This window comes from Agrilus planipennis, unplaced genomic scaffold (assembly GCF_000699045.2).
Source record: "Agrilus planipennis isolate EAB-ADULT unplaced genomic scaffold, Apla_2.0 scaffold246, whole genome shotgun sequence".
In the NCBI taxonomy this organism is placed as follows: Eukaryota; Metazoa; Arthropoda; class Insecta; order Coleoptera; family Buprestidae; genus Agrilus; species Agrilus planipennis.
Window position 1 is genome coordinate 420,843 of NW_020440921.1, and position 23,761 is coordinate 444,603.

Consider the following 23,761-nt stretch of genomic DNA (forward strand, 5'->3'; position numbering starts at 1 on the left):
AAGAGATTGTAGGGATGGGTGAGGGGAGATGGCCTAAAGTGTGTCATATCGAGGAAATGAGAGGTGTAATAAATAAAAATGCATCAATAAGGGGAAAAGCGGTGTGGGAAATGTTTGCTGAGATGGGTGTTACGGATGTGTGTAAAATGATTTGGGAGGGAAAGAGTGGGGAAGAAATTTATAATAGATGTATAGAAGGGTTAAATATGTGGTGGGAGAAAAAGTTGGAGGAAGAGTGGGAGGCAATAACAAAGTCATCCTACAATATAATGTACAAGCAACTAATACCAGGTAACGGAGGGGCGGAATATTTAAACAAAATAAATAAAAAGAAAGACGATAAGGAAATGTGGGCGAAAATTAGATGAGGGAATATAGGGAGAGCGAATAAGAAGGGATATAGGGACTGGGAATGTAGGCTATGCGGAGGATCTGAAGAAACTTTAGCTCACTTATTTTATTGTGGAGTAGCCATACAGAGTCAGACTGAAAGAGTTAAAGAGTTCATGAGAGTATGGATAGGTGACAGGTGTGAGCAGGAATTGGGGGGAATGATAATAGAAATGCTGAGAGGAAAAGTGTGCGAGGAAGTATGTGTATATAAGGGTATGTGAAGAAAAATTGAGAGAGAGTAAATGAATAGTGTTAAGATAGTTAATGTGTAAAACGTAGTAAAGGCTCATTGAGCATACACGAGATGTAATAAATAAATAAATACAAAGCTTTTTGGGCTGCAGTCTAGGACCCCATGGAATTAAAAATAATGGATAATATATTGTGAATTTAGAAAATAAAAAAATAATCTAAATGCTATATAATTTGTATAACAGAACTACAAATAATTGTCCTATTTTTTTCCCTATCATTAATGATAATCATTTTTTGACAAAACAGTAATTAAATACCATATTCACGCCCCCCCCCCCTATGTACATATGGTAGTAAACAGACTAGGGCTAATTACATCGATCAATCGATTATTTTCTTGCATAATTTGTATACAATCGAGAATCTATTATTAAATTTAATAATTTCCCAGTCATTTCTATCTTGTAGTTATCTTATCACTTTTCGTACAATAATTACAATTTTTCATCAATATTAATCCCATTTCTTACCCTAAAGATAAATTGTGCTTAACGAATGCTCATTTCGTACCCTGCGCTATATTAGCGTACTGTTTAATGTAAAAGTTAGATATTATTAGATTTAATATCGTTAATATCGTGTAATACACTTATTACTACTGCTTCCTCATTTTCTTATTATTACGTGTTTCTATATGTGCTCTTTCTTTTTGTATTTATTTGTATATGCATATATAACACATGTAATGTGTATTGTAAACTCATCTACATCTAAGAGCTTCTTTATGGGCTGCATACAAAGCTTTTTGGGAAAGGACTGGTAGAGACCTACGAGACGACCGTATTTACCTAATGAACTCGCTAATGAGAACGGTGACACTATATGGGGTGGAGGTATGGGGATGGGGAAAGTTGGATAGACTAGGTAAGGTTCAAGGAAGATATTGTAAGTTGGCTTTGGGGGTAGCAAAAAACACGCCAAAATATATATGGAATAATGAGTTAGGCGTAGAAGATATAGAGTACACAATTAGGGAACGAATTTGCAGTAGTGTTGCCCAAACGCAAGAACAAGACGAGACTTAGCCAGTCTTGGTCTTGGTCTTGCGCCAATACACCTGGTCTTGGTCTTGGTCTTGGTCTTGCGCTCCCAGTCTTGGTCTTGGTCTTGGTCTTGCAGCAAGAGTCTTGCAAGTCTTGCAATTACCTATTAGTCTATTACTATTTATTAAAGTTTACTTTAAATCCTAGAAAAACGTATTAGAATTGGAACATTGTGAGCTTGAATGAATATAGCCATAGTAAAGATCAAGCAGATTAATAAATAACTGAAGATTTGATAAGAAATTCGAAAAATCAACTGACCTATATGTCGTTTTCCATGGAAGTAACTGTTTCTTAATAAACATTTATGATCCTTGCTTTCTACCGCGCCGCCTCGCCACGTGCCGGCTCTATGATAAGGATGCCGCCGCAAATCAAACAATAATATAAAGCGTGTAAAAAAATTCGAAATTATTTTGCATGAGTATACCTACACCCTATGGCGGCAATCAAATAGTGTCAAATGTTATGATTTCGGCGTGGCGGCAACGATTGTTTTAGATTTCAAAAGAAGCCGCCGGCGCGTGTATCATAACCATGTACTTCCGAAAAGCGGCAAATTTCTTTGAGAAGTAAGTACAAAACCTTTGATGCCGCATTATCAAAGTGCCGATGGTTAAAACATAACTATGCATGCACTCAGTTTGATTTTAATAATTTTTTTATTCGCTATGTTTATGGTATTAGTCGTAATGCGCATAGGTCCAGTTTTTCATATTCTTTGATACAGTTTTTTGCGTCTCATAGAATTCCTAAGCGTACCTACCTATACACCGAACTGTTACACCTAACTACTCAGTGAAATAGCGCTAAGTCCTAGCTGCAAGACGCAAGAGTCTTGCAGGCTATGTCTTGTTCTTGCTCAAGTCTTGCACGGTCAGTCTTGGTCTTGGTCTTGCTAAAAATACGCGGTCTTGTTCTTGGTCTTGGTCTTGCAAAAACGCAAGAACAAGACCAAGACTGCAAGACCAAGACTGAATTTGGGCAACACTAATTTGCAGGTACTTAAAAGAGATTGTAGGGATGGGTGAGGGGAGATGGCCTAGGTGTAATAAATAAAAATGCATCAATATGGGGAAAAGCGGTGCGGGAAATGTTTGTCGAGATGGGTGTTGCGGATGTGTGTAAAATGATTTGGGAGTCGGATGTATAGGAGGGTTAAATATGTGGTGGGAGAAAAAGTTGGAGGAAGAGAGGGAGGCCATAACAAAGTCATCCTACAATATAATGTACAAGCAACTAATACCAGGTAACGGAGGGGCGGAATATTTAAACAAAATAAATAAAAAGAAAGACGATAAGGAAATGTGGGCGAAAATTAGATGAGGGAATATAGGGAGAGCGAATAAGAAGGGATATAGGGACTGGGAATGTAGGCTATGCGGAGGATCTGAAGAAACTTTAGCTCACTTATTTTATTGTGGAGTAGCCATACAGAGTCAGACTGAAAGAGTTAAAGAGTTCATGAGAGTATGGATAGGTGACAGGTGTGAGCAGGAATTGGGGGGAATGATAATAGAAATGCTGAGAGGAAAAGTGTGCGAGGAAGTATGTGTATATAAGGGTATGTGAAGAAAAATTGAGAGAGAGTAAATGAATAGTGTTAAGATAGTTAATGTGTAAAACGTAGTAAAGGCTCATTGAGCATACACGAGATGTAATAAATAAATAAATACAAAGCTTTTTGGGCTGCAGTCTAGGACCCCATGGAATTAAAAATAATGGATAATATATTGTGAATTTAGAAAATAAAAAAATAATCTAAATGCTATATAATTTGTATAACAGAACTACAAATAATTGTCCTATTTTTTCCCCTATCATTAATGATAATCATTTTTTGACAAAACAGTAATTAAATACCATATTCACGCCCCCCCCCCCTATGTACATATGGTAGTAAACAGACTAGGGCTAATTACATCGATCAATCGATTATTTTCTTGCATAATTTGTATACAATCGAGAATCTATTATTAAATTTAATAATTTCCCAGTCATTTCTATCTTGTAGTTATCTTATCACTTTTCGTACAATAATTACAATTTTTCATCAATATTAATCCCATTTCTTACCCTAAAGATAAATTGTGCTTAACGAATGCTCATTTCGTACCCTGCGCTATATTAGCGTACTGTTTAATGGTTCATTTGGGCTAGGGTTATAAGATTGCGGTAAGACAAGACAACACGAACGCAGTGGGCGTCGTTTTGTCATGTTCTTCTTATTGTTATTAAGACTGTAAAATATAAAGTACAAAACGATAATTCTTCACGAAAGATACTAAACGGGTTTAAGTCTTTGTCATTACATATATTTATATTCAAAGAATCCTTATACAATCAAAGAATTATGTTCAAGTGCATAAACATATGTAAGTTAAACTTTCGTAACACATGAAACCTGAAAATACAAAACAGATGTACATATGTACCTACGCAGGACTCCCAATTAAAATTAATAAGATACAACTATTAAATGAAGGTAATTACACAAAAATTCATAAATTTTCAGAAACAAACATATTTTTATACTGCAAAAATAATTCTAAAAACCTTAGTTTGTGAAAAAAAGTAAAACTTGATAGTAATAAAGAGTAATTAGATGTACTGTATCTACGAAAAGAAAGCGCTTGCAAGATTATAGAGCTTTAAGGAATTATCCTTTAAAAATTAACATGTGTAAGGTTATACAGAAAATACAAATGAAATTTTGGGATGATAATAAATTTTAAGTCTCAATGAAAATTAAAATGTTTTTATTGTAATTTTGTAATAATGACGGATTTTAACCCCAGTCAGAACCACATTAAGAAAAAATTTAATTAATATCTAAGCTTGCCTATGTTAGAACATTTTATTCTAGAACAATTGACATTAAAAAGTTTATCTTTAAGCCTTATATATATAATTATAGGCAATAAAAGAATGTAATTTTGAAATAAACAAAATTAAGTCAAAATTACAAAAAAAATAATATTTCGGCTTTAAAATTTGTAAAACAAATGCGAAACAACTGAGCCGCTTACTTTTCTTAACTACGCCTAACATACATAATAACAATAACAACTAATCCTTTACTAGACTTTTATTAACCTTGACTGATAACGTAGAAATTTGGCATGATTGTAGACCTAAGTTTGAGTAAAATACAGACGATTTTATATTTTTCGAGACAACATTTTCATAATTCCATTCATTTCAAAAAAATAAAGTAAAAGTTGCTTCGTTCTGTGGTGCTTTCAAAATACCGTAATTTGGCACAAGCTTCTTCTAATTTACAGACAATGGCCAAGTATTGTTTAACTTGAGGACATATCAATTTTAGTCAAAATAAAATTGCACTTTATTTAGTACGTAAAGTTTATTGTTATCTTGAAGACAATTGTTCCTAACTTATATGAACTTGTATCGAATGTTGTACTCTAAATATGAGTAGGAATTGTAATTGCACTTTTATTAAATAAAATAGATGGTCAAGGTCACTGTTAAGTACATATATGAGATACACTTAACGTCAGCCCTTTATTCTAGTAATCGTTTTGTTCATCTTTATATACCATTACCTACCGCCATACACATAAGTGGTCTGTAATAATAATAGTTAGGTGAGATTAAACTGCGTGTTTTTTTAGTTAATTTTTTTACGATGCTCAGAATATTGATTGATCAAAGAACTTTACGGATAATAATATGTGTATTTTTTATTTTAAAAATGATCACCGTATCTGGTAAGCACCAAGTTTTTTTTATATAAATCAATCATAAATTGCCCTAAACGGAATTGTGTAACAATTCTTTTTATATACAGTACCATCTAAGTTCACCATCATAAGGTCATCAGTCCTAAGTAGGGTTGCCACCTTTTCAGGCTTTACATAAAATATTTCTCGACTAAATGGTTCAAAACAAAAGTACTCAGCATAAAAATAAAGTATTTTATTTTTTGTTTTTAAAAACATATTTTTTGTTACACCTAGCAGCCAGTAACAAATTGCTGTTGCTCTTAAATACATTAATAGCCTCTAAACATGGCAAACAAAGATTTAAGTAAACTCAAAGTTCATTTTTAATTAGTTTTTGAAGCTTTATTCCTGTCGTCCCGTCACTTTGCGTTCATAACAGAGAATACTTTTTCTGTAAATGCTGAAGTGACCGGAACGAATAGCAAAAGTTACACTACTTTCAACAGATTTGGGAAATCAGGTTGTTCCGTAAATATGGCTTGCCATTTTTCTGTGCAATATTATTGATGTAAAAATACTCTGAATTTCGAATAATCGCTTACAAAATTACGATGTTTACTTAAGGCCTTAAATAAAGTATTTTTACGTACTTTATGTGTCTTGGAAAGAATAACGTACACACAGTCGAAATAGAGTACAACACTTTATAATAAAGTACGGGTGGCAACCCTAGTCCTAAGACTGGCTGGACGCGCACGTCCACTTTTTCCTATCCTGAGCTAATCTTCGCATTTCCTTAAAACCAGAACATCCGACATCCTTAACTATTTGTGAGCAGTAATCTAATCTAAGTCCACCTCTACTCCTCTTAACTCCTGTTTCTGATTCTAATATATCTCTAACCAGCCCTTCATGCCTGAAAAGGTGTCCTACCACCCTACTTATTGATTTCCATAGTGAAATCTGTTCTCCTAACCTTTCTAATATCTACTCATTTTAAACCCTCTCTATCTACGGTATCCTCATCATTCGCCTGAAGTAACACCACATTTCGAACGCTTTTAACCTTTTCTTTTACATCGCGCTCAATTTCGGCTCCTTTTTAATCAATTTTCAAATTTGTACGCGTACCATTTCGCTTTTTACAGTGGTTCAAGCTAATTTGAAATTATATGATATAAAGGCACAGTTATTGTGTCGTAAGCGGACATGCGTTTTGACGAAAATAAGTTTTGCGTCATTGAAGGAAATGATTCGTAGTTTCAGTACCTTTTTAACCAATTTACCTACAAACTTAAACATCCTCAGCGCGCTTTACTAAATATACAATGCATCAACGCATCTTGTTCCTTCTCCTCATTGACATTATATATAGCGATACTATACGCAAACACCATCATTACAGCAAATATTCTCGCAGTAGTTTTGTACATTAGACAAATGTGTGAAAACTGATTGAGAAAACGTTTAAATTTGCATGACAATAATGAAGTAACAGAACCTACACCAAAATTTCAAGTATCTATAAGAGCAAAACTAATTTTTTTTGCCCCTAAAACAACTTAAACGGGTTGTAAACTAGTTAACATTCGATTATGGTGTTGAATTGGTTCGTACAGACTATGTCGATGACGTAAACACAATCTCTCAATAATTTTACAGTACATACTTAAGCGCTTACGTTAATTTGTAAAATTAAATTATAACGCAGATGTAACTGGAAATTATTTGTTGTTATTAGAAAATTACTGTAATGTACGATTGGAAGAAAGGCCCTAAGTACTTCAAATTAACATTATAGGTCGTAAGGGCATTGGAGATTACCAACAAGAGTGGGGTCACGTTTCTGTAAGACCACACGTTCACATGTTTTGGTGGCTATTTTTTACCACCGCAAATGTTACTAACTACACAGAAAGGCCATTAATTATTTGGTTACAAGGTAATTCTACATAAATTTAATTGTAATCAACAGAATATCAAACCACTTAAGGGTGTAAAGTTTGTTGATTATGAAACCACATCGATGTGCCACATTCGAATATGAGGCTTCCCCAAGGCTAGAACATTACAACCACAAATTAGTATATTACACTAATTTAACTAACAATAAGTTGTACCTAGCATATTTACACAGAAAGCCTCAAATGTTAGTGCGAAACGTTGGTGTGGTTTTATAATTTAAATATTCTTTTTATTTTTTATACCTACTTACCTATATATAACGAATAAATAAATAAAATAAATGGGTGCTTACAATTATTTGTAAGCAGTTCTATTGTCAAATTGAAATTGGATTAAGATAGATAAATGATATACAATTTAATTGATTTTTAGAGGCTTGTCTAAAATTTAAGTTACAATTTCAGGGGGTCCAGGTATGCCATCTAGTGGTTATGGTAATTTTTTAGAAATAGGCCCATTGGACTTGAACCTTAAGATAAGAGAGCACACCTGGTTAAATAATTTTAATTTACTTTTTATTGATAATCCTGCAGATGTCGGATTTAGCTATTTTACATCACCGGAAAGTAATAAAAGGCTGGCTAAATCAGTTGATGACATCGGAAGAGATCTTGTTTCGTTTATAAGAAAATTTCTAAATTTATTTGAACAATTCAGAACGGTACCACTCTATATTTTTGGGGAGTCCTACGGTGGAAAAATGGCAGTGGAGTTTGCCTACCAGCTCTACAAGGTAATGACTCATTTTATTTTCTTAATTTGACAGTGTTTCTATTAAAAAGTTGATAATCATAAATTTAATTATCTTGACTTGTTTGTTTCGCGTCTTTTAATTTGATACATACCGGCACAATGTTAACTAATTTAAAAATAAGAGAAGATAAACTGGAAGACGTCCCTGATTTTAGATATTTAGGGAGTCAATAACTATGGTGGAAAAAACGCTAGGGTTAATAGAAATACAAAACAAAATAGCAAAAAAGACAGTTTTTCACTACAAGAGCATATGGATCTTCAAGTTATTCTTTTTTTATTGAATTTTTATTCATTAACGTTTTTTAGAAAATTGAAAATGGTACAATTACAGCCAATTTTCGAGGTATTGGATTGGGCGGGGCGTACATATCGCCAATAGATTATACCAAACAATATGCACAAATTTTATACAATTTTGTGAGTAAACAATATTTTGAGACTATAACTCTATCATTAGCATCTAATAGTTACGAAATTACCTAAAACTTAAATAGTACGACTTACATACTTAAGTGTTTGCTTGAAATTTTAAGTATAAAAATTTTTTGAACGATGAAATTAAGTATTAAAAAAAAAAACAATAATAAAAAGTTAAAGATTAATTATGTATAATATGTATCAATCATTCGATGTTGTAGGGAATAGTGGACAGAAAAAGTTTCGATAAGCTAGTGAAAATTCAAAGAAAAATAGAAAATTCAATAATAAAGAAAAATTACCACTACGCTATTAAGTTGGAAGCCAATCTTGTGTCAGCAATAGACGAAATTACCCGTGGAATTGACTATTACAACTTCGACAGGGAATGCAATGCAACATCGTTACCAAGTAAATTTTATTAATTACTTTGTATTCATATGTCGCACATTTTTAAAAACTCTAAACATTGAAGAAGCGATGTTAATTTTAATGCAAACTTTCGGCCGATTGTGAGTACCCAAATGTAAATATGAGCATGAATAAGGAAGTACAAAGGCACTTTAAGAAAATTACAGTTGCACTTCCTTGCATACGAAATAAACAACTAAACAACGGCATTTAAAACAGAACGAAAAGGAATGCTGATCTTTGATTTATTGCGTTTGCTACTCGAGCAAATGAAGAAATATGGGTGTACTTTGAGGAATAATCTACTTGTTTGCCTACTATCAGGGGCGAACGCACAAAGTATTTTCGGGAAGGGGTTTTCATAAAAAACATTAAAAAAAGTTACTTTTTTTTAAATTACAGTACACGTTCAGATTTCATTTTTAAATTTTATGATTAAATATTGATTGATTTTACGATTAAATATGGTATAAAAGCAGCTATTAGTGAGGGGTGAATGCAAAATTGGAAAATTGAGTCTAAAGCATGGCGAATTCCCTTAAATTGCAAAAAAAACATCCAGTAAATAATAAACGTTACAAACAAAGGATATTCTAATTCCAAAGAAAACTACAAGTATGTTTTGCCCATACTTATTTAAAAAAATAGTTCTATCTCCTAAATTGTTGGTTTTTCCACTTTTCAAAGCCTTTTAAATAAACCTTTTAAGTTATGAATACCTATTAGGGGTGGTCCATAAAATACGTCACACCTTTCTGGAGCTTTCCCTCCCTTTTCGTCACGTTAAGTCACACTTTCAGCAAACCTTAACAAAAATTACGTCACGAAAGCTAGCCCACCCCTTACAAACGATTTCCTGTAATTAAAATTTGTTAATTCAACACGAACTTTGTTCTACGAGAAAAGTTTTGAAGTTAAACGAACGTCGCATTTCCTTATATTCCCCTCGCCCCTTGTCATATCTCGGCAAGCTAATCAGTACTCATCCCTCACCCTTATTTGCGAACGTATTTTATGAACGACCCCTTATATACTCTCATGCATAGTAAACTTAATGCTTATTAATTTTAAACGCATACTAATAAGTTTCCTATAATGATTACGATAGTAAAGGTCTAGATGATGGCCCCCACCCCCTTCGGGATGGGGGGATCAAAAGAGGAGGTCTCCCCCACTGTACCATAGAAAGTTCGCGGCGGTCTCACCCCCATAAAAAGTTATAGGGGTTCAAAGTTAATAAATATGGCAATTTTTATACATTTCTAGGCATGTAAATATTTATATAGTCATTCTTAAACAATATTGAAAGGTAAAACTAATGGAAAAATACATTAAAATATTGAGAAAGTTATATAAAACATTATTTAACTATCTTTGTCAATAGGTTAGGTTAGGTTAAGTTATCGGGTTTTGTTCAAGTGACCACCCTCTTTCGATCCCCCACTTCCACCCGCTTGAAAATATTTTTTTTATTGAATTTTATTTGAATTATAGTGTGTGAAAATTGTCAAAATAATCAACTTTCAACCCCCATAACTTTTTATTGGGGTGAGACCGCCGCAAATTTTTTATGGGGTTTTACTCAGGTGACCACCCTCTTTCGATCCCCTCTACCCCCACCCCATCTAACCCCCATAACTTTTTATGGGAGTAAGACCGCCACGAACTTTTTATGGTACAGTGGTGGGGGAGACCTCCTCTTTCGATCCCACCCACCCCATCATCTAGACATTTACCATGATTACTAATACGAAGACGAAGATTAAATGGACAGTAACTTTTTTACGATAATAAATACCATAAAAATAATAACAAACGTTACTTACTAAACTTTTTTTTGGTTTTTCATAAAGATGTTCTGCGATTTGAAAATGTTACAAACAGTTTTATGAATAATGTTATCAAGGAATCGTTGAACATATCGGAAAATATAACGTGGAAATACATCAATGCAGATGTTTATGAAGCCCTATACAACGACATCATGAAGCCCGTTACTACAAGAGGTACATTTTAAGAAATCAATTTCAGATTGCAATAGTTTATAACGGAAACGATTACGATTTTAGTTGAGGAACTACTTAATCAAAGTGACGTGAAAATTATTGTCTATAATGGTGTATTCGACTTTATAGTCAACGTGGCTGGTAAGTTAATATTCAAAGAATTTCAGGGTATTTATTCCGTTGTAATTTTATCAGTAACATTTACGTGAATCATTTTCAAAACTCTCAAAATTCAACATTACTAAAATTGTGCTCATAATAGTTTATAGATGCAAATCTTCACACAGCAAAGTTTGACTAACATAAAACTCACAATAATGTAATTTCTTTCAAATAGATACATTATGTGAATGTGTTTTTATATTGCAAATCAAACAAAGTAAAAAAATAAAATCAAATTCCTTCACAAACATTACAATAAGGACACATTCGGGTAATTTTCATTTATACGTAATTAAAAAAAGAAGACGTGAATCCGAACTCTATTTTAAATTTTAATTTGTAGGTTTATGTAACATACCTTTTCAACTTTAATATGCCAAGTAATAAGTAAAATGTTACAAGTTAATGCAGAATACATATAAAAAATACATTTTTGTGCTTTTCCTTCAGAACTAGGGAAAACAAAATTTGACTATCATCATCGCTTTCTTGTCTATTACAATTACAACTTCAATAATTTTTGAAGCATAAAGAACATTCTATGACATTGTATTAACTTTATGAAAATTGTTTCTAGACTTAACTTGAAAGTTTGCTGCTGTTGTCTGAATTTAATGTTAGCTCAAACTCTAAATCTAAGACGATTAGTTTTTCAATCTTGCAATATAAATGTTAAGAGAAAATCTGAATAATAATAATAATAATTACTGCATTCTTTCGTCTTCTTGATAGTACTAATTAATAGTTGTACCAAGTTCTTACACTACTTCACACGTCATGTTAAATAAATTTGTAGGTACTGCTGAGTGGTTGAAAAATTTAAGTTGGATAGGTAGAGAAGAATGGAACAATGCGACAAATCAACTTCTTCAAGTAAATTTTACAAACGAAGGCTATTTCAAACGAGTCAGAAATTTAGTATTCTACAGCGTTTTAAGGGCAGGTCACAGCGTAATTAACAACTAAAATTATTTTTTTATTGTGTTTTCAATTTCTGTTGTATAATTCTAGGTTCCGATTGACAATCCAGCGGCCATGGAAGAAATTCTTAAAAATGAACTTCTAAAAGATGTTGAATTTACATAACTAGTCATAATTTGAAAAACATTGTTGTTAGGTTTTGTTATAGATATTTTATATTAAATATATTGTTAAAAAAAATAAGAGATTGTTTAATTTTTCTTTTCGAAACATGGGACACTAAAAGTTATTAGTGATGACTGAAATTTCACCGGCCACTAACATCAAGATGAAATTATTTAAACAATTAAATAAATTGGTTTCTTTTCACAAATATATTGGAATTCCTCTATCATACGCTTCAGTTGTTAAATCATTTGTACCTAAGACTTTGAAAATGGTTTAATAACCAAAACATATGTACATAGGTATATCAGAACTATTCTAATACATTTGTCAAACAAAATCAACTGTTTTATTTAGTCATTCAATTACTAAAAATTACCTACATAACTTCTCATTAATACCAAAAAATAATTTTAATTCAATTTAGTTCCTTTCGCTCAACCTAAACTTTATCTGGTTGTAGCAAATTTTATTTAAAACAGAAAAATTAAATTAAAAAAAACCTACAAGTATTCAAGAAAATACTGTAAAAGAATTATTAGCTGTAATATTTTGTACGTATAAAAATGTATTATCATTAAAAAGTAGAATATGAAAGTAGCGCACCTATTAATTAGTTAATACAATTTATCATCTTCGAAAAGTGTTTACGCCTTTCTGCCTGAGAAAAATAAATAAGTGAGAAAACTGTATTAAACATTTTTCTAACGTTTTGTTAAAAACAATTCAATTAAGTATTACCTATGTACATATGTACATTCCTTAACGAATAAAAAGGGTCGATAATACATTAAAATTGAGCGAAGCACGTTACCATTTTTAATTGACGATATTATTTTAAATACTTATGTCTTTAAAACTTACCTTATTGTCGCCTTATACGAAATGTAGACCATGGAGTTGCACATATAACACTCTGTCTATAATTTTGAACAACAACGTAAACACGTAGAAAAGATTAAACAATATGCAACTATTTTATGTTTATACATTACTTTATTCAATCGCTTTCGCGAGAATGTTTGTGGTTGTTTTTCAACAGCAAAGACGACTAATCAGATTGTAAACAATGATAAGGAAACTATTTTAATTCAATCGTTTCAATTCGCACATTTACGGAATAAATCGAATTTAAAGGTCAGGCCGAAAGGTCAAAGCAGTTATTATTTTTTAAAAACATACTTACCTCTAAAATTTAACATCTGTGCTATACATGTATAAAACCCGCAATACATGTTGTTCAATTTTTCTCGAAAATTATTTAACGGGAGTAAGACCGCCACGAACTTTTTATGGTACCCTAGATTAGATTACTGTTCGCAAATAGTTAAGGATGTGGAATGTTCTAGTTCTAGGGAAATGTGAAAATAAAGTCATGCTAGGAGAGTGACGGTACCTGTTTGTCTTCCATTACTATAATTACACATAGAAGATCACTCAGGATCATCATAAAACTGCTTGTAATACCCTTTATATCGTAGTATATATTCCGCATTCGTTCGCTCGAAATTATGTTGTATTTTTCGGGTGTTTAGTAATTAGTTAATGCAACAGTTTAAGCCAATTTTTTTTTAAATACTACTGTAATATACAATCTAAAGAAGTTTCACTTCTTACGCGTATACACTAATACACGTTTTATTTTACAGTGGCGTTCCCAAATATTTTCGTTTCATTGGCTTACCCTGTATATTCACACTGTAATTTAATTGTTCATTTCTTACACAAGACTCTACTGTCNACGACCAGATCAGTGTAAATAAATCTCCTTTTTTAACATTAAATTGTTCAACCCTCACCACTAGTCTTAATAAAAATATAAACAGTATTTCCTCTGTCTGAAGAAGCCACTGTTTAACAAAATAATCATTGTGGTTATTAATAAACTATTTTGTAACTTAAACATTATTTGTTCTTGTCGTTAATATTAGTTAAAGAATTAAAAGCTTCAATTAACGCTCGTTTTTAGTTAATGAATAAAAAAAATAAAAAAAAAAATTTTATTGTATTAACGAGTCGATCAAACTATCACATAAACATGAAAAATATCACATTTGAAGATAATACAATAATATAAATTATGAAATGATACTGAATTCGGCTAAAAGTGAAGTGTTTTATGAAATAAAAACACAGCAAGACATTTAGTTAAATAGTACTATCGGTTTTTGCTGAAGTCTCAACAACGAATTATTACATTAAAAGAAATACTTCCATAAATTATATTATTAATGAGTATTTTTATCAAAAAATGCCGATTAAGATAATCAGTACTATCTTTTTTTTTAACGCTATTTTCATTTAATTTTTCCAAATATTTTCATGTGCATTTTAGCAGTATTTAAATACTTAAACCGAAAAAACAATTTAAACATACCTACAACAAATGCTTTAAAAATTACCTTTATAAATGCAGTAATTCGTACTGTATCCATGAAATAAACATAACCTGGAAAGATTACCACCTCCATTTGTTAAGTCGAGATTTTCTGAGAGCATCTAATGCCAGATCTGCTTTTCTTTTAGCCTCTGAATTAATTCTTAGTCTATCTGATTCAGATGAACTTGAAGTAGTGACAATTTCATCGTGTTTTAAGGCCGAATGAACACCTGAAAATAAAACCTTTTTTTATTTACAGTACAAACTGATTTCTTGATATTGGACTTTTGAAAATAAAAAGTTAATTCATTAAAAGACAAACCATACATAAAATAGACATTACATATTTCAAAATATAAACCTCACCTTTTTTAGCAAATAGCTTCTCCAGTATAAACATGTCTTGACATTCATTTGCTGTTTTCATCGTTTTTATCTTTTTTACTTCTAGCTTTACAAGCCCCTCAATTTTTTCGCCTTCTATAGTTCCTGTAGTATCTATCTTAATTGATTTGTTTTTATTTTTTTTAGAATATCTTTCATTTTTATTTTCTGCAGAAGTTTGTTGATCGGATTTTTTCTTTAGAATTTCGTTACACAATGCTTTTTCTTTAATTTTTCCTATTTTCAAGTTATTGTACAATTTTGCAGTTTTTTCAGAGTATTGCAATGCTTTTTCGAATGTAAAATTTGCCAATTTCTCATCATCCACAGTATTATTAACAACTTCTTTAGGACGTAATTTTTTACGATTGTACGTAAGCAATTCACTAGGAGTTAATTCTTTTAATTTTTCTTTTTCCCTCAGTTTTTGCTCCTTTTCTTGCTCAATTTCTAATTGACTGAGTGTGTTTGGTGTTTTCTCGTTACTTTCATTCATTTTTATATTTTGAGAAATCTTTTTTGCTAACTGTTTCATCTGCACAATTTTTTCTTCGGAAAAAGCAACTGAAGTTTCACTTCTCTTCTTTTTAGATTCAGTCTTTTTCAGTTTTTTCTGTTCAAGACGTTCTTGCATATTGATCTAAAACGGTTTAAAAAATACATTAAAATAAATTGATAAACGATTACTCAAAAAAGAGATATATACCACAGAATCTCTAAAAATATTCGTCGTTTCAGGTTTGGAATACTTATTTTGGTCTTGTAACGAGAAAAGGTCGTGTAAATCAGAAGTTTTGAAAAATTTCTGGGTTTTAGGATCCAACAAAACTTTGTTACTTAAAAGTTGTTTCCATATTTGCCTTTGATACATCTGCAATTCAACAGATAAACGTGAATGAATGTAATAAGAAGACATCCAAAGATAAAAATTACCTTTTCCTCAATTGTGCCTGCAGAAACAAGCCTGTATATAGTTACTTGTCTTTCTTGACCTATTCTCCATGCTCTTTCACGCGCCTGTGTGTCAGTAGCTGGATTCCAATCAGGATCATAAATAATAACTCGATTTGCCCCTGTTAAATTAATCCCCAATCCACCCACCCTCGTAGTAAGCAAGAACACATCTATAGACTCATTCTATTAAAAAATCGTTTTTAATTCCAGTAACTGTACTTATTATAAAAATAAAAAAATTATTACCTTGTTGAAATTTTCAATTAGGGACTGCCTTGACGTAACAGATGTGCTTCCGTCCATTTTTAAATAATTATAACCTTGTTGCAAAAGAAACATTTCAAATATTTCGATCATTCCTCTCGTTTGAGTGAACAGTAATACACGATGTTTCTGTATTTTCCACATCTTCAGGAGTGCCGAGACAACAACCATCTTCCCGGAACGTTTGTAAAAACCTAACCGCTCCTCAACAGGAAGATTATCATCTGAAATCTAGAAAATTAAGTTTTAAAAATAAAAAACAATTTACTTTTAATAAAAGCAATTTTTTAAAATGATCAAATTTCAATTTTAATTCTTTATTTTTATCAACTTACTCTTGCTTCATCATCGGCATCTTCAAGATACAAATCTGGATGATTACAAATTTTCCTTAAAGTTGTGATAGCTACGAGAACATTAGCACGCATAAAATTTTCAGAATACCATTTCTTTTTTCCCCTTCCCAGTATTTGATTAACATGTTCACTCTAAAATTTAAATGTCTACTCATGCAACCAAATTAAATTTAAAAAAATCCATTACCATTATATAACCTTTGTATAAATCATACTGTTCATCAGTTAATGAACAAAAAAGTACTTGCTCTGTCTTACAAGGTAGTTGTATACATCGTTGTACTTCGCTTTTCAATCTTCGTAAAAAATAGGGAGATATTATTTCTTTTAATGTGGTCGCAACTGATTGTGCAGTCGCTTCCTGAAAGAAATATGTCATTAAAAAAATATTTGATGGAAAAAAGCTAAGAACGTATTTACATACTTGCATTTGCGAGGCATTATAATATCCACCCTGGACAATAGGGTTAGCAAAATGTTGCATGAATGTTTGAAGAGTTCCTAGAATTCCAGGAANTCTTTTTGCAAATACTTTACTACGTGAAAGTACTACGTCGTATTTCGCATATGCATTCGAAATTTCTATCTTGCGGAATATTTCTAATATTCTATTAATACAAAAACGGGGTGTTTAGTACTTAACGGCTTCTATTCTATTTCAAGTATTTATTGTACGTACTGGTAAAAAAATAAATGAAATTGATGTTTAAGAAGTGTGTTCTTTAAATCCTTTACCTAAATGTTTTTGATACTGGATTCTATAGAACTTACTAACAAGGGGATAATTAACATGGTTTATTAATGAAACATATGATTCTTATGGAATTCATTATTTTAAATTATTTGTTTCAAAAATCTGCATAATTTTATTTTTAATTTAACACCTTTATCCTTGTTTATCTCTTTAATTAATTTACTTTTATTGCCTTAAAATAAATACGACACTATTAATAAAAGAATATAAGAGTATAAGAAAAGTTTACCTATAAATGAACCTGTGTGATGTAGTACTGCAACTCTTATTTCTGGTGCCCATTCCCAGAAGTGCTGAACCCACTGATAAAGTATTGTAGCTGGACATACTATTAGTGTTGGACCGAGGCCTCTGTATCTATAAAAATATAAATGATAATGCAAACAAGAAGGGCATTTTATTAAATACGCCAAAGGATAACGATTTAATTTCATTAATTCACTAAATTAATACAAATTACACAATTTTATTTTGGTCCAGTCATTATTGAGACAATTACAGAAAGCAAAATTAGCAAGTTCTATTTTATATTTATTTTTTTTTTTTAATCAATAGTTTCTAGTTGAATGAATTATTCCATATTTTTCAGTTTTCAAATTTAAGAAGCATAGAGAGGAAATTTTTATTGTTATTTATCTTTAAAAAAAATATTTAGAAATCTGTAAGCAGGTAACACTCAACCCTGATATTTCTTTATTTCTAAATCCCATTTTGAACCTTGCCTACAATGGAACACGACTGAAACAATCAACTATTACATATCTACAGACAGACTAACTAATACTAAAAAAAGTGTATTTTTGAAATGAAACTTACCTTCCTACAATGGTACTATACTGCAAGGACATAAGAAAAACAATTACTTGGACTGTTTTCCCAAGACCCATTTCATCTCCCAACAGTCCACCAACCTCATTTTGATGTAGTTTCCACAACCATTCTATTCCTTCTTGTTGATAACTATGAATGAAAAAAGGTCTCTCAGTATTTAAATATTATACAAAGTCAGAAATACAGTATGCATACAATATTTAAATCAGAGATCAGTATTTGACTGAAAGTGGTCTAAATATACAAACCAATCTAACTAATAATTAATGTACTAATTATTAATTTATGTGCTTATCATTTAGTATTTTTATATTATTTTGGCAATAAAATACTGACAGAAAGTTTATTTATACACTGACCCAAAATGGGTTTAAATACTGGCCATTTAATTTGTTGCCAATAGAAAAATACACAAAATTTTCACACAAACTAACATTGTAACAATATAAAGACTACCATAAGAATACTTTTGTCTCATTAAATAACTGACCTGTATAAATTTGCCCATGTTTTTGCAGTTATTTTTAACCCTCCTTGAAGTATAACATCTTCTAGTCCTTCATAATCATTATGAAGCAAAATAAGTTTTTCTTTTTCTAAATTTTCATAATACAAGTTCAGCCTAGTTTTGTATGCTTTAAGGCAACCATCATCTTTAATTTTTTTCACATTAATAGTTTTATCTTTGCTTTCTTTTTTTGTGTCACTCTTTTTTCTTTCATAGTCTGAATCATCTACAAGTTATCACTAATGAATATTACAGAATGCTTATACCTATTTATAAAATAATACCTGAAGGTCCTTCTGAAGGAATGTATTCATCATCAGATGGAGGATAATTAGATAAACTATCTCCAATCCCCTCATCATCTGAATAAGTATGCTCCTTTTCTTGATGTCCAACATATTGGCATTTTCTGCTACACTTATTTTTGTTAGATGTAACACTTATTGTTAATTTTTCATTTGTACTACTACATTCAGTCTCCTGATTTTTGTCAGTTTTATGTAATTTTATTTTCTTGGACTTAGTACTATTGTTAACCAATAATTTTCTCTTTCTTAATTTATGATTTTCTTTGTTAAGTGAAATTTGATTTGCAATGGATCTACTCCTTTCACTTACTCCAAATATCTTTTTATGCTGTTGTATTTTTTGTAATTCTTCCTGCTTTTTAATAAATGCTTGTATGTCGAGGTCAATATCACCTTTTGTGTTTTTGATCTTAATGTCAATAATTTCTCCTTCTTCTGTATTATTTATAAATGTCTTCTTGTCAGAAAATGTTTCAATTTCATGTAATGCCTGCTGCTCAAGTACTTCTTGAGACTGTTGCCATATATTTACACCAGTTAAATTAGAAATTTCATCTAATTCTGGGTATTTCTAAAATTAGTAATTTAAAGCAAGAGGTTTAATTAATGTCTCACCACATCGTATATGTATTACTTACCACTGATTTAAGAGACATATTTAATAATTTTTGTTTATCAATTAATATTCACCATACAACCATACTAGCAACTAAAACAAATACATTGCACTATATTTTAAAAAATTAATTTGCTTTTGGGGTTAATTTACTTATCTATTGCCATAGATATCTATTGCAATATATCACAAGCATAGATACTTAGAAGTCACAAATTCTGTGGTTAATTTATTAACTTTTTTATTTACTGTAAATAGATTGTATCTAAAGACACATGAGAAAAATCTACTACAATTTTAAAATTTTGTTTAAAAAATTATGTACGTACATATATTACACTTTTCAGGATTTCGTCAGTAATACCTTAATATCTGTTTCTAGTATAAATAAGATAGAAACGTAAAAAAATATTAAAATATTAGCAAATAAGCGACACTACCTCGCTGTGTAGCATTTTTCTTTTTTTTTTAAGATAATGCTGCCATCTTGCATAAAAATTTGAACTGTATTTGATATTGACAATTTAAATAATTTTGAACGTTTCAACCGTTTAATTTGTAAGTGAATAGATAAAAAAATAATTATTTTTTTGTTAATGTTACTCAAATAAATGAGTATTAGTGGAACTTGTTCGTGTTTATGTTTTTCTTTTTAAGTTTTGAAAACTACACGACAAAACTTGTGTAATGGATTCTTTTACTGAGGTATGTAACGGTTTTTTTTTGTATGCAAAATTATATTATTTATTTTCGTTTAAGCGTATTTTGGAAAGAGCCAGGGAAAGGCAAAAGAAGTTGAAGCAGCAAGGTGTTATTGATGATAAACAGTTAGATTTAAAAGAAAATCAGCCTAGCCTAGTAGTTAGTAATGCTGACAAAATTGAAACACTTTCCAATAACTCAAATCAATACAATGATCGAAAAGAAAGCGATATTTATGAGTCGCCACGCCAAAATTCTCTTACAAAATTTTCATCTGACCTCCCAGGATCCCCACAAGCACAATTAAAAACTTTAAACATTCAAAAAGAAAATTTTAATATGGAAATTAAGTTAAGCTCAACTGATAACATTAGAGTGGAAGTAGAGATTGAAGAGCGTAATGATAATGATGAAGTGTTCAAAAATGCAGAAAATATAACTGTTATAGAAAATAAAGCTTCTGATGAGATCCCACCATTACGAGAAGATACAAAAAAGAGATTACAGAGGCTAGGAAAATTATTCTCAGGTAATACCTGTTTAGGAGATGAAATGAGATAGTTTTAAATTAAACTGAGGATAAAAGAATTGGTTTTTATTGTTTCAACAAGAATTTATTTACACTCTATATAATTGTTTAGGCATATTATGCTCTTCTAAAAAGTACCTAATAGGTAAATACCAATAGTTGTAGAATGTAAACTCTTGTTGAAACATTAAAAAGCGATACTTCACTTTGATTAAAATGTTTAATAATTTTTCAATAACACAATCATACAAGTGATTTTAAATTTATTACTTTAAAATAGGTGGAGATGAGTCAGACATTTCTTCTCCAATCCACAGAACAGAAGAAAAATTTCTTGCAGAAGATACTGGTCATAATGATGATAAAGAAAACAATCAAGTTAAATCAACAAGAAGAGGTTTAGGAAAGTTAGCAGCCTTAGCAAACAACATTAATCAATGGGAAGATGATATAACGGTATTTTTTTTATTTTAATTTTTTGCTAATTAATTTTATGTGAACTCTACACTTTGGGCATACTCATAATTTTCGGTAATACAAATAATTTTTTTTGCAGCCACACAAGAAAGTATCTGAAAAATGTGTTAGTCCTAAGAAAAAGCCAGCTATTTCAATGCAAAACACTTCCAAATCAGGAAATATTCCTGTTGGTGACTGTCCAAAACCAAAAGTTGTAACAAATTATGGTTCTAAGGATGAATCTGTCAAAGAAACCCCCAAAACAGTGCAATGGGATCAAAAAGTATTGAAAACATTGGTATAAACATATTTACTGTCATTTAAATGTTTTAAATATGGTAATTAATTGAATTCACTGAATATTTTTAGGAATCCCAAGGATTTACCAGGACGCAATCCAATTCTAAATTGGTTTATAATTACCGTGAAACCCAGGAAAGAAACAAAAATGATAATCAATCAAAAATAAAATGCATATCAAACAATATAATTGAACCAGAAAAAGTTGAAAATGAAATGACTCCGAGGTCACCTAAAAAAACCGTCACTACCAAAAGTGCAGTTGTAGCAAACAAAGCGGCGTTATTCGAATTAAGTCCAAAGAACACAAAAGATCCTGCATTACTTAGTGTATCAGAACGAAAGGCCCTATTTGAAAAAAATAAAGGGGCTGCCCCTCTACCTAAAATACCTGGAATGCCAATTAAAATGCTAAAAGCCAATCCCAACATGCAAAGCAACAAACCTAATTCTATGTCTGACATAAATAAAGTCGGTGAGTCGGTCAACAATTATCAATTAAAAAAAGTTAATGAAATCGTCAACAATCCTTCGCTTAACAAAGAAGAAAAAGAAAATACGCAAAGTATGTCAGCATCTCCCAAAAAAGCGGAAGGAATTGCAAAAACAATGGCCGCTTTATTGGAAAATAAAACGACCATCAGTCAACAACAAATTGAGAGTAGTATAAAAGAACAAAGACAAAAGGAAATGGATTTACTTTTAAACCGGTTTCAGCAAACTAAAGTAAGCAACTACATAACTAACTATTTCTATAGGTTTTGAAGTATAAGATTTAGTCCCTAATAGCTTCATTTTAGAAAGTAATACAAGAAAATGAAACGATTATTGAAACAATGACTGATTCCGACGATAACGACGACGAAGAAATTACCGAAAAAACAGCTATGATAAAAGAACAAAAGAAATCTGAAATTGTAAAGAGACCTACTATCACACCACCACCACCTCCTCCTCTTTCAGAAAGCCCGAGAACAAAAAGTCCTAACAAACGAATAAGTAAGTATTACCTTAATATTTTTTCCCTTAACAACTTTGTACTGAATAAAATATAATGAAAAAATTCTTTTGAAAAAAATACTGTAAACTATTAAAAAACTTTCGATGTTTGACTATAAATCAGTTTACATTCAAAATGTTAATAGAAGTCGTTCTTTCAGTAATAATATAGGATTTTTAATTTAAAATTTGCTTAGGTAACAGTCCAAAGGTGGCAGCCGTATTGGAAGATGTGAAACGGATAAAAGTGGTGCCACCGAAAGAGGGCCGACTCTATCCCTGCTTGTCAGATATTGAAGCGGCCACCGAGACTGAAACTGAGCCCCAAACAGCCTCACCGACACCAAACAACAGGTGCGATACATTTATTGACTGGTGCTTATTTTTGTTTTGTCTGGCCTAATTAATTTATCTAACTAATAAAGCAAATCATTAACATTTTAACATGTTGAATTATCGCAAGAAAACGCTATCAACTACTATCGGAACAGTTAACAAAACTTGAAAATGACGGTTACAAATAAACATTATTTCTTTTTTTCACGTTTTTATATTCCGAAATAGTATTAAGAATATTTGAATTAAAAATACAATAATAAAATTACCATATTTTAAAAATGTAAGTATAATTTTCTGAATTTAAAATCGTACTGGTTTTCTGAAAATTACTCTGCCAGTTGATAGTGTTTTTTGTGTTTGTTTTTAATACGGTTTTTGGTGCTAAATATCAAACTATAAATGCAGTATTTTTTTGGGTGATATGTGTGATTAATATTTTACCTACATTATATTTTTAAATTATTTGATATGGGTGTACTTAATTATTTATTTCACAATGACTATTGAAGAAATATTCCCCAGGTTTATAGTTACAGTGCGCTCTTTTTGCAAATACTTTACTACGTGAAAGTACTACGTCGTATTTCGCATATGCATTCGAAATTTCTATCTTGCGGAATATTTCTAATATTCTATTAATACAAAAACGGGGTGTTTAGTACTTAACGGCTTCTATTCTATTTCAAGTATTTATTGTACGTACTGGTAAAAAAATAAATGAAATTGATGTTTAAGAAGTGTGTTCTTTAAATCCTTTACCTAAATGTTTTTGATACTGGATTCTATAGAACTTACTAACAAGGGGATAATTAACATGGTTTATTAATGAAACATATGATTCTTATGGAATTCATTATTTTAAATTATTTGTTTCAAAAATCTGCATAATTTTATTTTT

At 30.8% G+C, this 23,761-nt stretch overlaps 5 protein-coding genes across 11 annotated transcripts in view; 2 read left to right on the forward strand and 3 right to left on the reverse strand.

The window, feature by feature from the left end:
• LOC108740141 overlaps window positions 1-13,246 on the reverse strand; it is a 24,043-nt gene extending 10,797 nt beyond the window's left edge. Inside the window, exon 1 of one of the 4 annotated variants that reach the window (XR_001938269.2) lies at window positions 13,045-13,246. The gene's annotated coding sequence lies outside the window, so the exon portion shown is untranslated. The remainder of the gene's footprint in view (window positions 1-13,044) is intronic. The other 3 variants (XR_001938271.2, XR_001938272.2, XR_001938270.2) reach the window with 3 other exon arrangements.
• Window positions 4,666-13,031, forward strand: LOC108740140 (retinoid-inducible serine carboxypeptidase). Of its 3 annotated transcripts, none has more exons than XM_018474349.2 (9): window positions 4,666-5,422; window positions 7,119-7,319; window positions 7,747-8,075; window positions 8,405-8,515; window positions 8,737-8,926; window positions 10,780-10,932; window positions 10,996-11,073; window positions 11,891-12,045; window positions 12,106-13,031. In XM_018474349.2, exons 2-9 carry the CDS (start codon window positions 7,244-7,246, stop codon window positions 12,178-12,180), a joined length of 1,167 nt encoding a protein of 388 aa, XP_018329851.1. In that variant the 5' UTR covers window positions 4,666-5,422; window positions 7,119-7,243; the 3' UTR covers window positions 12,181-13,031. The 3 variants fall into 3 exon arrangements, with proteins under 3 accessions (XP_018329851.1, XP_018329852.1, XP_018329850.1); XM_018474350.2 differs by having other exon boundaries at window positions 4,666-5,299; window positions 7,179-7,319; XM_018474348.2 differs by having other exon boundaries at window positions 4,667-5,422; window positions 7,179-7,319.
• A 920-nt stretch (window positions 13,247-14,166) lies between the features above and the next one.
• Window positions 14,167-19,684, reverse strand: LOC108740135 (DNA repair protein rhp26-like). The gene is made up of 14 exons (XM_025979958.1): window positions 19,558-19,684; window positions 18,896-19,490; window positions 18,594-18,837; window positions 18,089-18,232; window positions 17,502-17,629; window positions 17,403-17,444; window positions 16,943-17,118; window positions 16,706-16,879; window positions 16,498-16,650; window positions 16,145-16,393; window positions 15,878-16,081; window positions 15,651-15,815; window positions 14,927-15,584; window positions 14,167-14,790 (listed from the first exon to the last, which is right to left on the reverse strand). The coding sequence occupies exons 1-14, from the start codon at window positions 19,573-19,575 to the stop codon at window positions 14,639-14,641; spliced, it is 3,102 nt and encodes a 1,033-aa protein (XP_025835743.1). The 5' UTR covers window positions 19,576-19,684; the 3' UTR covers window positions 14,167-14,638.
• A 344-nt stretch (window positions 19,685-20,028) lies between these two features.
• Window positions 20,029-23,108, forward strand: LOC108740137 (anillin-like). Of its 2 annotated transcripts, none has more exons than XM_018474346.2 (7): window positions 20,029-20,240; window positions 20,295-20,766; window positions 21,047-21,222; window positions 21,323-21,508; window positions 21,595-22,251; window positions 22,326-22,524; window positions 22,722-23,108. In XM_018474346.2, the coding sequence occupies exons 1-7, from the start codon at window positions 20,223-20,225 to the stop codon at window positions 22,925-22,927; spliced, it is 1,914 nt and encodes a 637-aa protein (XP_018329848.1). In that variant the 5' UTR covers window positions 20,029-20,222; the 3' UTR covers window positions 22,928-23,108. The 2 variants fall into 2 exon arrangements, with proteins under 2 accessions (XP_018329848.1, XP_018329847.1); XM_018474345.2 differs by having other exon boundaries at window positions 21,323-21,523; window positions 22,722-23,103.
• A 315-nt stretch (window positions 23,109-23,423) lies between these two features.
• LOC108740136 (dystrobrevin-1-like) overlaps window positions 23,424-23,761 on the reverse strand; it is an 11,644-nt gene continuing 11,306 nt past the window's right edge. The window contains exon 16 of the mRNA XM_025979959.1: window positions 23,424-23,495. Coding sequence (XP_025835744.1) covers window positions 23,424-23,495 — 72 coding nt within the window. The remainder of the gene's footprint in view (window positions 23,496-23,761) is intronic.